The 17,281-nt window shown below is 42.3% G+C and overlaps 1 protein-coding gene across 1 annotated transcript in view; it reads left to right on the forward strand.

The window, feature by feature from the left end:
• The window catches only part of glra3 (glycine receptor, alpha 3), a gene marked incomplete at both ends in the record, with an annotated part of 139,370 nt that overhangs the window by 118,310 nt on the left and 3,779 nt on the right, over positions 1 to 17,281 (forward strand). The window contains one exon of the mRNA XM_080722885.1: positions 5,857 to 6,006. Coding sequence (XP_080579011.1) covers positions 5,857 to 6,006 — 150 coding nt within the window. The remainder of the gene's footprint in view (positions 1 to 5,856; positions 6,007 to 17,281) is intronic.

The following is a 17,281-nucleotide window of genomic DNA, read 5'->3' on the forward strand; positions in this document are numbered from 1 at the left end:
TTGTAATCCATGATGAATGATTGTGTTTCGCTGTGTTTGCGTCCATGACATGTCCACACTGATGGCTCAAGCGGGAGCTGTGCCTCCAGCTGTTTATGATCAGTTTCTGAAATGAAACCGTTCTCGACACTGACTCATTACTCTGTCAGTGCTCTGTGTCCCGCGACTGCGGACTGGATCCCATCGTTCATTTAAAAGAGCCGTTCAAGAGAGCGGAATCGTTCGCGAATGTCTCATCTCTACCGCACGCTGCAGAGAGACGGGGCAGAGTTGAAACAGCGGAGATGTTTTATTTGTTATAACTCTATGGTTGTACACTGCTATGCAGATAACATTTGTGCTCGCGCACCGATATCACCGAAAACACTGTGTATTCAATTCATCTCTTAATGTATTACTCTATTATGTTTACGTGGTTTAAAGCAACACTTTTTTTTTTCTTTTTTTTTTACACAAAGTAGACTATAAAACGATTCGTCGACGCGTCGGATTAACCCCCGCGACTCGAATCGACTTCATAAATCCTGTGTCGAAGACAGCCCTACACTCTATGTGAACATTTACATCAACAAATCCCAAGTACTGGTTTTTAGGGGTGCTGAGTGTGGTGCAGCAGTGTGTCATGCATTTTCTGCAGGGCCTTGTCACACCTTTGCCCTGCTCATATCTCCGCATCAGTATGACATCACACTGCTGACATCAGTATGACATCACACCGTACACAAATGACCCTTATATAAGACCGGCATTATCTACCGACAGATTAGTAACAAGATGTCAAAATCGTTGAAGGTTGAATCTCCAGATATGGAGATAACCAACACATCCCTCCATATATGGAGATAACCGACGAATCTCACTAAGTCTGACCTCACAAGCCCCATATTTGGACACGAACAACATATAACTCCATATATAGAGACATAGCTGCTGACATCAGTATGACATCACACTGCTGACATCAGTATGACATCACACCGTACACAAATTACCCTTATATAAGACCGGCATTATCTACCGACAGATTAGTAACAAGATGTCAAAATCGTTGAAGGTTGAATCTCCAGATATGGAGATAACCAACACATCCCTCCATATATGGAGATAACCGACGAATCTCACTAAGTCTGACCTCACAAGCCCCATATTTGGACACGAACAACATATAACTCCATATATAGACCCTTTAATTCCCAGGGATCAATAATTCGTTTTCTTATTTGGTCATGTGTCATGAGTCTTACACAAGTTTAGAGCTCAAACTATTCTCCTTTATCCCATATTAGAATGTATGTCTACTTGTTGTCACATCGTTCATTAAAAGGCCTTAATTAATGAGAGATCCTGACAACCCCGACACACACTCCAATTATTAATATTTGTCCTTGGGACCTTTAGGGACAGTTTAAGGAATGGATTACACTCAAACTATATGCATATGCGAGTGACACATGACAACTGCCTGGCCAAAAGGAACTTTCCCTAACAATACATTTGGCTTGTCGATATCCTGCTGAGTAGAGTGGGCTTGGGGGGTTTTCTCCTGGCTACCCTTAAACATGCTAATTTACAATGCCCCAGACCATGGTGGCTGTGACCACAGTGCAGAGATAATCCCACACTAATCAAATGTGTGTACATCTCCCATTTTCACATTCCCCACCGGGAGGCGTCCCACCCGGTGTACAGAATGTCAAAATACAGAAAGTCCACTTTAATCTTAACTTAATAATCAACAGTCTATTTGACAAGATAGTTGGATCAGGTCGGGGAACTGGAGGCGTGAGACCTTCCCAGACGATCAAATCAACATACTCTATTGTCTTTGACCGAGCCTCACAGGAGATTCCCTGTGGAGCTTGACACCTTAAAACTTGAATGCATAATTAAGCCAAGCCTGTGTATATATCAGCATTTGTTGCCAGTGAAACCCTTATTGAATTACCCTACTTAATTTATGTAATTTATGAATATGATTCCAAAATATACCACAATCTGAAATGGCAAATCTTTGAGTAGCAGCAGCTACTATATCTCTCTCTATAGCGCGCAATGAGGGCCTCTCCAATTCTTTTTCCCGGGCTGAATCAGGGGCCCAGCACGTCCCTGTCAAGTAGGGCATTAATTTACAAACAACAAAAACAAAACAATTTAGAACATGGAGATTTCTTCTGACAGCAACAATACATTGTATTTAACATCTGCAAAGGGTGGAAGTTATAGCCTATGTATTTGGCTTCCATCTTATGTTCCATGTTTTGGGCCAGGGATTTGGCAAAAATGTTGTATTAACTCATCTGGTGCCGATCCCGAACTAGTTCGGCTTTATTTCAATCCAATACAATCTTTTTTTTATTAATTCACTTACCCCGAGCTGCTTGTAGAGTCGTGGGTGGTCCTGGCTCGCTAGCCGCTAGCCAGCTAGCCATTCTACTCTGTCCGACGATATATTCCATTAAAAATGGTTTAAAATACATTTTTGAGCTCCCCAATGTTCACCCGATGTTCGGCGCCGCTTCCGATGAGTACACGAGTGTGCCGATCCCGAAGTAGTTCGGCTTTATTTAATTAAATGAATAAAATGATAAGAGGCCTTCTGAAGCCTGGCTTGATTTTTGTAGCTACTAGCCGAAAGCTAACAACGTCCCGGCCGGCCGTAATTTGCGAACGCAATCGCCAATCTCCGCCTAATCCAATGAAAGGCTGCATCTTTAAAGGCTTATATCTCTTTTTTGTGTTTTAGGAAAGCGGCGCGAGGTTTATTTACGGCGAAATCGCCCAAAAATGATCTTTTAGATGACAAAATGGGAATAGCCATTCTGTTAGCATCTTCATCCGGGACATTTCCATGCCGTGCAGGAACGTGAGCACGTCAGGTCCTGGAAGCTGAAGTCCTGGAAGCTAAAGCGCTCGCCTATGAGAGATGCGCTGGCATTCCTTGGCCCCTAGAGGGCGCTGGCGCTCAAAGAGTTAAAAAAAGATCATAATTGAAAATATTGATATCATTTTTAATATTCTTATTTTCAAAAATAGCAGATACAGCTTTCTTTGCTGAAAACAGCCGATCAAGCTTACAATGTCAATGCGACCCAATTGCAAGCTTGTAGATCAGTCTAATGTCTGCATAATGTGGATGGTATGGTTTAAAGCAGTGTTTCTCAACCTTTTTTCTGCATGGGCACACTTTTCATGTCCCAAGAATCCATGGGCACACCAACATAATACAGGGGTGTAAATATCGTCACTGTCGGGAAGAAACCTTGTATCTACAAGTTTCAAATTTGTACGTTTCTTCGTAAAGTAAAGCGCTGCTTCATCATACAAGGCTCTCGCACAACAGTAGTGAAAACAGCAGATCTACAAGCACACAACGCCTCGCACCGCGAGGCGTTGTGAGCTTGTATATCTGCTATTTTTCAATAGTTAAAGCATTCAATCATTTCAGGCCTAAATGGTTAATTTACTCTACCATACACATTGGACAAAATTACATTTTATTCCCCAAACAAAGTTACATAGTGAGGACTTTACATGGTTAACTCGTTAGCCAATGAGATTGGAGGGTGACTATATTGTCTGAACCATCGCACCGCTCCATATGTGTTCCGCTCCATCAGATTGGCCCATGGCTTTTAAAAGTGTGAGATGGATAGATTATACTGTACATACCACGTGCATTTATTATGCACGCGGCGTGCGCGTGTGTGTGCGTGTGTGTGCGTGTGTGTGTGTGTGTGTGTGTGTGTGTGTGTGTGTGTGTGTGTGTGTGTGTGTGTGTGTGTGTGTGTGTGTTGAGCAACGCAGTCTTGATGTCGTGTCTGGTATGCATGAGAGACAATTGGACATGAAACACTTTTGTTATGTAACGCTCATTATCAAGTCTCACCTCTCTCTCTCTCTCTCTCTCTCTCTCTCTCTCTCTCTCTCTCTCCCTCTCTCTCTCTCTCTCTCATGCAATGTGCTGTATGCGGGTGTGTGCATTTGTTAAGGTACTACTTGCACATGGGTTAATAATTCTCTCTCTATGCTTACTGGTTTTTAATGTGTAACCACATTAAAAACTCTTTAGTGTGAATTAGTCAATATTTTGTCTCTGTCGGGTGGGAACCATTATGTCCAGCACTGTTACTTTTCAGGATTCAAATAAAAAAAAATATATAGCAATAACTAGCAGATATGAAAGTTCGAAAGTGCGATCTGCTCTTTTTGATGCTTGTGTGTGACACGAAGAGTGCTTTTCTAATGGCAATTTGATGTTATTCCTGGCACAGAGGCCTTTTTTCGTTTGCAGGCAGTCCAACATTTTAAAACCAAAATTACAACTTGCGTTTTTGGGTCAATAGAACAAATATATATATATATGTCACGTTTTTTTTGCGTCTCAGAGAATTAGAGAAACGGAGCGCTTGCCGTGCCGCACAGGGCGGAACAAGCGGTCGCCACAACAACGTCCTCCAGGCGGAGCCACTCGATTGTCCACGACATTGCAAGCGGCGCGAAGGCCAGCGGACCTTGGTCCTGCTCTTCGCCCCCGAGCACCACAGGCGCGAGTGGCCGCGAAGAGCGGGCCGAGTTACGAAGCCGTGGTGAATGCAATCCTTATATTTATGCCCAGGCCGTAAGGCCTGGGCAAGCCCACGATAAACGCCCTGTCCAAGTGACTACAATGGAGCTAATGGCTAAGCTAGGCTAGGCTAGGCTAGGCTAGGCTAGGCTAGTAAATAAAGAAAGAGAGTCGCAAACGAGTGACGTCAGCGCCTTCACTATTGAATGGCTGCGTCGCCATCTGGTGGTGATTAGTGTGTGGTGAACTACAAAACGAGCGCTCTTACCACAGTCTCCCTGAGTTACCCAAAATGACTGTAACATATATATATATATATATATATATATATATATATTTTTTTTTTTTTTCAAAAGCTAAAAATACAAATAGTGAAAATAGACGATGTACAAGCTCACATGCAGTACGAATCTTTGAAGATAAGCTCAGCTTAAAGCTATACTGTGTAAGTTGCTCAACTAGTGGTCCGCCTGCAGCTCGCCGAGATCTATCTTTAGAGGGGTCCCTGGTTCCTGTGCGTTCAGGCATTCCGGAGAAACTGACTCCTTCACCCGAGTATGTTGTTGTTATGTTGAGGCAAGTTACTTCCTGAGAAGTCAGCAAGATGCACCTGTGATTGGTCGGTAGTGTACCATGTGTTTATGATCGGCGATATGATTGGCCAACGTATACACATGATGCAGATGACGTCATTTTGCCGCGAAATTCTCCCCCCCTCACGGCTCATAGAAAACATATAAAGAGAAGGCTTTAGAAGCTGAAATTAACGGAGTGGGGGTTCTAAAACTTTAGCGATTTAACAGTTAGGACAATTTTAAGATTTGTTTTATAAAAAAAGTTACATGGTATAACTTTAAAGGAGCTACAGTCAACTTTTTCTTGAAAAACGGATGCAAAAATAAAATAATGTTTTGAAAATATTTTATAAAAAATAAGCTTCATATATGTGTTTCAATTCAAAAATGACCACAAAAAGCATAAAATAATGATAAAATAATAATTTTGACCTTTGTCGGGCCGACACTTTGTTTACATCCTAGTCTAACACTATCAAAGAATAGACTAGAATGTAAACAAAGTGTCGTTCTGACAATGGCCAAAATGATTATTTTATCATTATTTTACACTTTTTGTGGTCATTTTTGAATAGAAACATATGTATGAAGCTTATTTTTTAGAAAATATTTTCGAAACATTATTTTTATTTTAGCATCCGTTTTTCATCCGTGTGTGTGTGTGTGTGTGTGTGTGTGTGTGTGTGTGCGCGCGTGTGTCCACACGTACATCCGTAGGTGTCCTATGTCAAGGCGATAGACATATGGATGGCGGTGTGCCTTCTGTTTGTGTTCTCGGCGCTGCTGGAGTACGCTGCTGTTAACTTCGTCTCCCGGCAACACAAAGAGCTGCTGCGCTTCCGGCGACCACGCAGGAGCAGGAGCAAGGTATTCCACCCATCGCTCACACACACACACACAATACAACAGGGTTCCCCAATAGGCGGCCCGCGGGCCATTTGCGGCCCGCGGGCGGCTACTGTCTGGCCCCCACCAACCCCAGTAATAATGGTGGTATAAGAGCAGCAACAACACTAGTATATCGTCGTTGTCGGGTGGAAATCTTGTATCTCCATGTTTGTAAGTTCTTTTGCAAATCATACAAGGCCGTCGCACAAAAGTAGTGAAAACAGCAGATCTACAAGCACACAAATCGGCTGTTTTCACTAGTTAAAATAATTTTTAAAATGATAAATGCAAAACGAACGGTTTTGGACATACAAGATTTTCACCCGACAACGACGATATCTGAACTGTCGCTGGAGTAGCGGGAACGCCACAGTCGCCCCCTGCAATGTTGTGGCCCTCGGCTTGGTACCCAGGACATATTTCGGCCCTTGGGGAAAACTAATTGGGGAACCCTGGTATACAATCTACCATGCGCGCAACCAGTGGTGTAAAGTAACTAAGTATGTTTACTTAAGTAATGTACTTAAGTACAAGTTTAGGTATTTGTACTTTACTTGAGTATTTCCAATTTCCAATTATTTTACGTCTACTCCTCTACATCTCAAAATATTGTACTTTTACTCAACTACATTTATTTGAAAGCTTTAGTTAATAGTATACTTTCCCGTTGTAAATTATAATATTATAAAACACACATTAACCCACTTAAGCCCTATTTTATACCTTGGCTATTTGAAAATAGCCGATCTACAAGCTCGTTGTGAGCTTGTAGATCTGCTATTTTCAAACATTTAGTACTATTACTTTTGTTACTTTAAGTACATTTTGATGCCAATACTTTCATACTTTTATTCAAAAACATTTTGAATTCTGGACATATATACAGTGCAGTATTGATAATTTTACTTAATTACAAAATGTGATAACTTTTTCCACCTCTGCGCGCAACATATCCTCGTTGTCGGGTGGAAACCTTGTATGTCCAAAACCGTTCGTTTTGATTTTAACATTTCAAACATTTAAAATAGTTAAAATAGACGATCTACAAGCACACAACGCCTTGCGATGCGAGGTGTTGTGTGCTTGCATGCAAGCATGCATACATACAGTTATGATGATTGTAATGGTTCAGTAGCCATAGGCCTACCTACATGAGAGCCACGGCTTGACCCCATGAACAGGGACGGCAAACATGGTATTTCATACCATGTTGATGTATCTATGGCAGGGGTCTTCAACAGGGGGTCTGGGACCCCTAGGGGGTCCTCAGAGTTACTACAGGGGGGCCGCCATATTAACCACTTTAGCCAAAATAGCAGATCTACATACAAGCTTGTGAGCTTGTAGATCGGCTATTTTTGGCAAAGAGGTTTGGTGTAGAGGGGAAAAAGAGCAGACTACGTATAGAGTGAAAGGTCAAGTTTATTAAGTATTGACAGTTCAAGTGGTTAAATATCGGAAAACACAAATTTACATGAATCCAAAATACACTGATGATTGTGCTGTCAAACAATGAAACTATATGGAATCTATGAAAAGGTTGTGGGGGTCCCTGCTTTATCTCTCTCTCAACTAAGGGGTCCTTGGCCTGAAAACGTTGAAGACCCCTGATCTATGGTGTATGCAATTCTCTCTAGGGCCACACTTTGTTTTGAAAAGCGTTTAGAACAAGTGACACGTGCTTACATTGTGTAAGAGCCACGACATGTCTCATGTACCCCTCTGTGTGTGGCAGACAGTCAGTGCATGTCCATCACTTCATGTGAGCTTATGATTTGCTTCTTCATAATTCTGCTTTTCCCCCCTCATTGGCGGGTGCATGCTTTACATCACTAGCCACTAGATGTCACTGTCGCTATGTTGTCCTTACATCATTCTAGAGCAGATTGGACAATAAGGCAAATACCAGACATTTGAACAGTGTCACAATAAATACATGAAAGCAAAGCCAATGCCACAGTTTATGTTTACATTATGGTATAGTTGTAATAAACTAAAAATGTGTTCGTAATCTGGTATGACACTATATAACAATTTAAAATATACAATATTTTATAAAGCACATTATAATAAGGACAGTATGGCAATGTGCTATCCTTATGCATACTCGTTTGCCTGGGAGATAACATTGTACTGTTGAGCAGCAAAAGTAATGTTTGTATGATCAAAATGCATCTAGTTTGGGAAACGTTATTGTGTGCTCTACTACTTATCGATATAAGCTCTAAATGCAGGCTCATAAAACATGGTAGGCTACACATGTTTATAGTCATAAATAATTACTTACTTATAAAGAATAGAAAGTATTAACACAAGCAGCATATTTAAAGCCCAGTTTATAATTTGACCGAACATAGATCAAGTTAAAGGTCTGCTCAGGCTACAGAATTAACAGAACAACCAGGGTCCCATGTGTCTTCTTTGTATTGTTTCACAGCTATTTATTTCATATCGACTTTAAGCATTTTGAGTTTCTGTGTGTGTCTCAGTGTTGCCTTTCTGTTTGTCTGTTTTGGTTTGTTTTTTGTATGTGTTTGTGGTGTTGTTGCTGCTGTGCTTTGGATTCCTTTGCATGCGGCCCCCCCTGGTGGTAGAATGGTGAAGGTGCAGTTGATCCGGTGGAGCTAGCAGAGTCTCTGCGCAGCATTGAGACGTCAGAGCCACTGTACGGATCTCTGAATGACCTCTACACACACGGGGTAATGACACCATGCCACCTCACTCTGTCACCGTCTCTTTGTCACCACCTTGTGGTGGACAAAGCATTACCTTAGCTCAGGGGTTTTCAAAGTGGGTGACGGGGCACCCTGGGGTGCCGTGACGGCAGTCCAGGGGTGCCGCGAGATCATTTGATAATATTTGGAATTTATTTGGACACTTGGACACAAAAATATTTAGTATCATTTTAAACTTGAAGTACAAAGTTATTTTCAGTCAGTTCCAACCAAAATGGCTATTATCTCAACGTTTTCCTCGCAACATAATCACTGAAATATCGTCTCTGTCGAGCAGAAACCTTGTATCTCCAAGTTTCAAATGTGTAGGTCTTTTGGTAAAGCAAATCCATGCTTCATCATACAAGACTGTCGCACAAAACTAGTGAAGACAGCCGATCTACAAGCAGAACGCCTCGTGATGCGAGGCGTTGTGTGCTTGTAGATCTGCTGTTTTCACTAGTTTAGTACATTTTATAGATGATAAAAAAGAACGGTTTTGGACATACAAGGTTTCCACCCGACAACGACGATATGCAATAAATATAAGGTGCTGGGAGTGAAAATTATAATGTAGGGGTGCCTCGAATTAAAACAATATTTATGGGGAACCCCTGCCTTAGCTGTCTACCAGAAACTTCTTATCCGCATGGTTTTTTCGTAAACAAAGGGCCTACTTGATGACACTATCATCCCACAAGAGCATCAAAAGTAGCAGATCTACAAGCTTTGTGACACGTCTCGAGCTTGTAGATCTGCTACTGTCGAATTTGAATCCTGAAAAGCAACAGTTTTGGACATAAGAGGTTTCCTTTCCATCCGTCAGAGACAATATTGCTCAAGTAAATACTCTATGAGAAAAAAATATATATACAAACAAATAATGATAATAAAAAATACAAAAATTTAGAGAATAGCAGATGTACACACCAATGCATCTAACCACAAAGTGATGTTGGCTTGGAGATCTGCTTTTTTCACTTCATTGTGGTTCATAATCTTATGTGGTTCAAGGAAAATGTATGTTACGGTTCTCACATAGACCAGTGGTTCTCAACCTGGGGTCCCCAAATGACTTTGGGGGGGTGGTCCCCAGATGATTAACTTAACGTGCAATATTGTTTTCTCACTCAATAATAAAGAAACCAACTCAAAGTTTAGGTGTATAGAGGGTACCTGCACAATTTCTAAAGTGACAATTTAAGGACTTTTATTAATACCTCTAAAGTGACAAATTAAACATTGGCAGAAATTGTGAAAATAGCCGATCTACATGCTCACAACGCTACTCGCGAGGCGTTGTGAGCATGTAGATCTGCTATTTTCACAATAGAAAGTATTTTTTTTCCAACTTCGACTTTCGACTTTCTCTGGTGGGAGTCACCTTGTGTAATGAAGTCGACTGAGTCAACTTGTTGACTTTTTCGTTAATGCCCTACTGTCCACCACTGAATGATACGATGTCGATGCTACAGTGCCTCACCATCTCGCTTAAAACAGTGGTAAATCAGTCAACAACCTTGAGTTGAGCCCACTGTTGTGTTGCAGTTGTATGACTAAATAACCTTGCAAGTTGTTTTCTTTCATTTATATGGTAGAAGTGGTAGAAAAGCAATTTACCATTCGAGGGTCATGGGTCGTCTATTTGTGACCTCAAATGTTTTCAAAAACATTCTTGAGAGCAACGTTTAGTTGTAAATGACGCTGTTTGTTTGTTTACATGGCTGACATGTTGGATACGGTACTAAATTCACACAGTGAATTAGCGGCGAATTATAGAGCGGAGCGGTCATTATACGCCTATAATCCACCGCTGATTTCAGTGCTCGACCAATCAGAATCAAGCATTCAACCAAGCCGGGTAATAAAGTACTTTATTGCTTCCATCCATTCATCTTTCCATCTTTCCAGATAAACTTTGTTCTGCCGCGCTACTCCTCCCACAGTTTTGGAGGCATGCACTTAGACCATAATGTCAAATTGACCGGCTTCATCGGGTGCCTTTTGCTAAGAGATACGTTATACAGTAGAGCAGTGTTTCTCAGCCACTGTGCCTGGGGACCTTTGGTGTACCCCTGAGAAGGGTCAAGTGTGCCCCTTGAAACTGCTTGAAAGCCAGTATTGTTTTTAAATCATTTTAAAAATGATTTAAACTAGTGAAAACAGCCGATCTACAAGCACACAACGCCTCGCAACGCGAGGCGTTGTGTGCTTGTAGATCTGCTGTTTTCACTACTGTTGTGCGACAGCCTTTGTATGATGAAGCAGGGCGTTACTTTACGAAGAAACATACACATTTGAAACTTGGAGATACAAGGTTTCTTCCCGAGCCTGTGACACGAGTCACACTTGTCTAGTTTTTATTTTGTTGACGAAATTGTCAATATATTTAGTCTTAGTTTTAGTCATCACAGCTTAGTTTCTTTTTCCGTCAGTGAAAAAAAATGCAGTCGATAAACATTTTTCGTCATAGTTTTAGTCGACAAAATTAACACGATCTATATGTCTCAATAGAAGAGCAAGGAGACAAGCAGGGAGACAAGAAAACAGTTGCATTGTTTTCGACGTGAAAACAAAAGGAGGTTGATCAAGCAGAATCAATGTTTTGTTGCTGCACGTCTATTTCTCGCTTCAAATATTTTTAAAAACATTCTTGAGAGGAACGTTTAGTTGTAAATGACATTGTGTGTTTGTTTACATGGATTTCATGTTGAATATGGCATACAATTCACACAATGCAGCAGGTGTTCTGAACCTTTCATTAGGCATTGCTGTTATAGAGCGGAGCCGTCTGTTATCAAGAAATAACACACCGCTGATTTCAGCGATAGACCAATCAGAATCAAGCATTCAACCAAGCTGTGTAATAAATTGTATTAACATACTACACTATTGGACGAAATGACATTTTAATCATTAGCCTAGATTGCATCTTCCTCTATGTATTACCAATAACGCAAAATGCATTATTGGTCATAATTATATGGCATTGATAGAGGCTACTATGAATTTTATGTCCTTTAACCAGCATTATAGACAAGACTATACATTTCAAGGAATATTGAAGGAGCATCCCCTTTGTTGCCATTATAAATGTGAAAATAAAGGAACACAAGAATACACAAAGTCTATCTACTCAATCGTGTATCAATTAAACACAGTTACCAATTTATTTCTAAATAAATATGAATCCATTTCACATTATTATATTTCATTTTCACACACGCTTGAACAGCAACAGCATATGATTTACTTAACGCAATACAATCATACTTACACTGTCATGAATGCACACACAAAACTGGACACAGAATCAGAGCACAACTTATAAATTGCAGCTACCGCACGCTCCAACTGATGAATTAATGTCTCGACTCATTACTTACTCTCCCTTGCTATTGAAAAATAGCAGATATACAAGCTCACAGCGTGGCACCGAGTGCCGCGCTGTGAGCTTGTAGATCTGCTATTTTTTTAAATTGTGAAAATGTGAATATTTCAAATCCTTCCAAGGTTTTTTGAAAAACCTTTGTTTCTATGTGAGTGGTGCTCAAACTTCTTCATGTGAAGGACCCCCAAAATGATATGTATTTGGCCACGGACCCCCATCTCAAAATATTTAGTTCCAGGGACCACCCATGAAGCAAAAATTGAGTTCGAAATGTTTGCTTTAAAATACATATTATTCAAAGATTTGCACACATTTTCATGACTTTACAAAAATAGCAGATCTACAATCTCGCAGCGCGGCACTGTGAGCTTGTATATCTGTTATTTTTCAATAGCTAAAGTATAGATCCGGAACTGGAGGAACCGGATCCAAGTAACATGGAACCTGGGAATGGGTTCCATCAAGAACGTGTGCTGTTTCATTGTGGAATGACCATGACGGATTTTAGCCTACCTGTGACCAGGCCTGTCACAATTATTACATAATCGTGTAATCGCAGTTATTTGAGATAATCACAGTTATTTTGCATAATCGTCATAATCGTTTCCATATTGAAACATGTGAAACATAGCAGCTCTACAAGCTTGCAATGTGTCACTTAGTGACGGGTTGTAAGCTTGTACCGTAGATCAGCTATATGAATACAGTTTGTATTCATATGTTTCAGTCTTCAATGCCAAAAAACACAATTAAATCGTTAATCACAATTATCTGTGTGACAATTAATCGTCAATTTAAATTTGTAATCGTGACAGCTCTACCTGTCAGAACAATTTTCCATTGAACGTACCATTTTACAGCCCTTTGTGGTTGAATCTGACAAAGTGCTGAGACTCTGTTTACATTTAAAGCTATACTGTGTAAGTTACTAAACTAGTGGTCAGTAGCTGTTACAATAGGTGTCCTATTGTTGTCTAGGTAGGAACGTTCCTTTTACAGGTGGCGCACAGGCGGCACCTGTTGTTGGTTACACCTGGCGGGAATAGGCACTGTACTGTTTTACGTGAGCTGCAGCTGTAATAAACTATTGCCGGCTGGGCTGAAGATATATAAATTCTGTGTTGCTTATTAAGAAATATAACAGAATTTAACATGGTGGCAGCGGTTGTGAACCAAGCCTGAAGAAGCTACACCTTGTATAAAAAGAAAAGGCGGTGATTTCCGAGGAACGACAGAACTGTTTGTACCTGACTTGATATGGATGGATTGAAACCACCACAGACCCTGTGTCTGGATGCGGGTAATCTGTCCCGTTCGTGGAAGACATGGAGGGACGAATTCATGCTGTATGTGGATTTAACGTTTGACGGCGAGGAAGATGACGGCGGCGCAAAGAAGAAAGTGAAGCTGTTTTGTTACCTCGTCGGCGAAAGTGGCAGAGAGCTACTGGACACGTTGATGGGAGATACGGCCAGAGCTGACTGGAAGTTGGATGATATCATTAAAAAGTTTGATGAGCACTGCAACCCTAGCATCAACGAGACAGTGGAACGTTATCGTTTTTTCACGAGGAACCAGGGCGGTGGTGAGACAATGGACAGTTATGTCACGGAACTGAAGCTGTTAGCGAGGACGTGCAACTTTGAGCAATTGAGAGACTCGCTCATCCGCGATCGGATTGTATGTGGACTCAATGATGCAAGCATGAGAGAGAGACTGCTTCGTGAAAGGAATTTGCAACTGGATACGTGCATTCAACTGTGCAGAGCAGCGGAGCTGTCGTGGGAAAACAGCAAAACCATCTCTGGACCGGTGATGGAGGAGGAGGTGCACGTTGTGGGCAGAGGCGGAGCTACGCGCCAAAACTACACAAAGAGCACAGTGGAGTGCAAGTTTTGCGGCAAAACACATGAACGTGACAAGCGGAGGTGCCCAGCATTCGGTAAGAAATGCAAAGCATGTGGAAAAGACAACCACTTTTCAGCTGTATGTAGAGCAAGCCCAGACAAATTTAAGAAACGGGTGCATAATGTAGCAGGCACTGAGTGTGACAGTGATGAGGAATATGAAGATGTCCTCTGTGTTACTGCAACAGAGACTGAGAATGTGAATGCAGTAGACACGAAGAAAGTTAATGATACACAGCTATTTGCAGGCATGCTACTGGGCAAAAGTAATGATGTAGTGAAATTCCAAATAGACTGTGGTGCTAGTTGCAATATAATTCCACTCTACCTGCTAAACCCTGACACTAAACTCGAGGAGACCAAGACAGTTCTAGTGATGTACAATAAGAGCAAACTGAGGCCACTGGGAAAATGCAAAATTAAATTGAGAAACCCAAGAAACCAGAAACTCCACCAGGTGCAGTTTGAAGTTGTGGATAATGACTGCAGTGTACCACTGCTGGGAAAAAGAGCCAGTGAGGCTATGAAACTGATAAAGGTGCATTATGAGAACATAATGGCAATAGACAGTATTGTGACCTCAGACAAGCCCACTAGTGGACAGTGGACACTGGGACAGATCAAAGCAGAGTTTGCAGACGTGTTCACTGGGGACGGCTGTCTGGAGGGGGAATATAAAATAGAGATTGATGACACAGTGAGACCTGTACAGTTGCCAAAAAGACGTGTTCCAGTCGCTATGATGAAACCCCTGAAAGCAGAACTGCAGGACCTGCAACGCAGAGGAATGATCGCACCAGTCGAGTGCAGTACAGATTGGATCAGCGGGATGGTAGTCGTACAGAAACCAAACGGGAAGCTGAGAGTATGTATTGATCCAAGGCCCTTAAACAAGGCACTAAAGCGCAGTCACTTCCCACTACAGACCATCGAGGACATACTCCCTGACCTGTCCAAAGCCAGGGTCTTCACTGTGTGTGACGTCAAGAGCGGATTCTGGCACGTCAAGCTGGAAACTGAGTCGAGTCACTTGACAACATTTGCGAGCCCATTTGGACGGTACCGATGGCTGAGGATGCCAATGGGTATAAGCCCGGCACCAGAGATCTTTCAAAGAAAGCTAACACAAGCATTAGAGGACCTGCCTGGTCTCTACATAATAGCAGATGATGTGCTGATTACAGGTCAAGGTGAAACACAGGAGGCAGCTGAGCGTGACCACAATGAAAAGCTGAGACTGTTCCTGGCCCGATGCAGACAAAAAGGCATAAAACTGAACGGAGACAAATTCAAACTGAGACAAAAGGAGACTACGTACATAGGACATCGTCTGACGGCTGAAGGCCTCAAAATTGATCCTGAAAAGGTGCGTGCTGTCAAACAGATGCCACGGCCAACAGATGTCAAAGGCATACAGAGGCTGTTGGGAATGGCTAATTACCTGGCCAAGTTCTGCCCGCATCTCTCTGACCAGTGTGAGATGTTGAGGCAATTGACACATAAGGACTGTAAGTGGGACTGGACAGCACAGCAGGAGGAATCATTCATCAATCTGAAAGAGACTATTACAAATGCACCTGTGCTGAAATACTACAACCCAGAGGACGAGCTAACTGTACAGTGTGATGCATCAGACACCGGTTTGGGTGCAGCGCTTATGCAGAATGGAAGACCAGTCGCATTTGCGAGCAGAGCACTCACGAAGACGGAGCGTGGCTATGCCCAAATAGAAAAAGAATTCTTAGCAATGGTTTTCAGCATGGAAAAGTTCCACCAGTACACCTATGGCAGAAAAGTTACTGTGCAAAGTGACCACAAGCCCTTGGAAAACATTGTAAGAAAACCCCTACTGAGCGCGCCTAAGAGACTGCAAAGAATGATGTTGCGCATTCAGAAATACGATTTGGAGGTGGTGTATGTGCCCGGAAAACACATGTTGCTGGCAGACACATTAAGCAGAGCCTATCTTCCTGAGTGTTCATCCGTTGGCTCAGTGGAAGCTGAAATAGAGACTGTTAATATGGTGCAACACTTGCCTATCTCTGAAGACAGGCTCCATGCAATCCGCACAGCAACAAAAGAGGACAAAACACTACAGGTGCTGATTGAAACAATGTGCCAAGGATGGCCAAAAGACAAGGCAATGACACCTAGTGAAGTCAGACCATACTTCTCATTCCAAGACGAGCTGACATTTCAGGATGGAATAGTGTTCAGAGGCGAACGTGCTGTTGTTCCTGATTCACTGAGGAGAGAGCTCACTCAGCGTCTACACTCCTCTCATCTGGGTGTTGAAGGATGCCTGCGGAGGGCTAGAGAGTGTGTCTTCTGGCAGGGCATGAACGACCAGATCAAGACCTATGTAGCGAAGTGTGACATCTGCAGGTCAGTGGACAATAAACAACAGAAGGAAACACTGATTCCACACGAGATTCCGGGCAGACCCTGGGCAAAGGTGGGCACAGATCTGTTCTTATTTGATAACAAAGACTACCTGATCACTGTAGACTATTATTCAAACTTCTGGGAAATAGACTATCTACCTGACACCAAGTCTACAACAGTAATAAAGCTAAAGGCCCATTTCTCTCGTCAAGGTATTCCAGATATCGTAATTAGTGACAACGCCCCACAGTACTCATCGCAAGAGTTCCAGAGATTCAGCAAACTGTGGGAATTTCAGCACAAAACCTCATCACCAGGTTACCCACAGAGTAACGGAAAAGCTGAATCAGCTGTGAAGACAGCAAAGTGCCTCATGTACAAAGCCAAAGAGTCTGGGAGGGACCCTTATTTGGCAATTCTAGATCATCGCAACACACCGTCACAGGGAATGGACACCAGTCCAGCACAGAGACTACTCAGCCGGCGTACTAAAACGCTACTCCCAACCAAAGCAAGTCTTCTTCAGCCGAAAGTCACAGAGGTTGAGAAGGAGCTGCAAATGAAACAGGATCGTCAGCGTCTCTACTATGACAGGTCAGCAAAGGACCTTGACACGCTGAAAACAGGTGACTGTGTGAGAGTACAGCCCTTTGCACCTTATACTGTCTGGCGAGTAGGCAAGGTGCTTAGGCCCATTGATGCACGGTCCTATGAGGTCCAGTTGGATAATGGCAGAGTGCTCAGGAGGAATCGCAGGCACCTCAGGCGTGCTCCTGGCAGGGCCCCGATGGACACAGAGACTGTTGACCTCAGTCACCCAGGGATTACTTCTGCGCAGACAGACACACAGACTGTCC

The sequence above is a fragment of the Nannobrachium achirus genome (genome assembly GCF_963921795.1).
Source record: "Nannobrachium achirus genome assembly, chromosome: 3".
Taxonomy (NCBI): Eukaryota; Metazoa; Chordata; class Actinopteri; order Myctophiformes; family Myctophidae; genus Nannobrachium; species Nannobrachium achirus.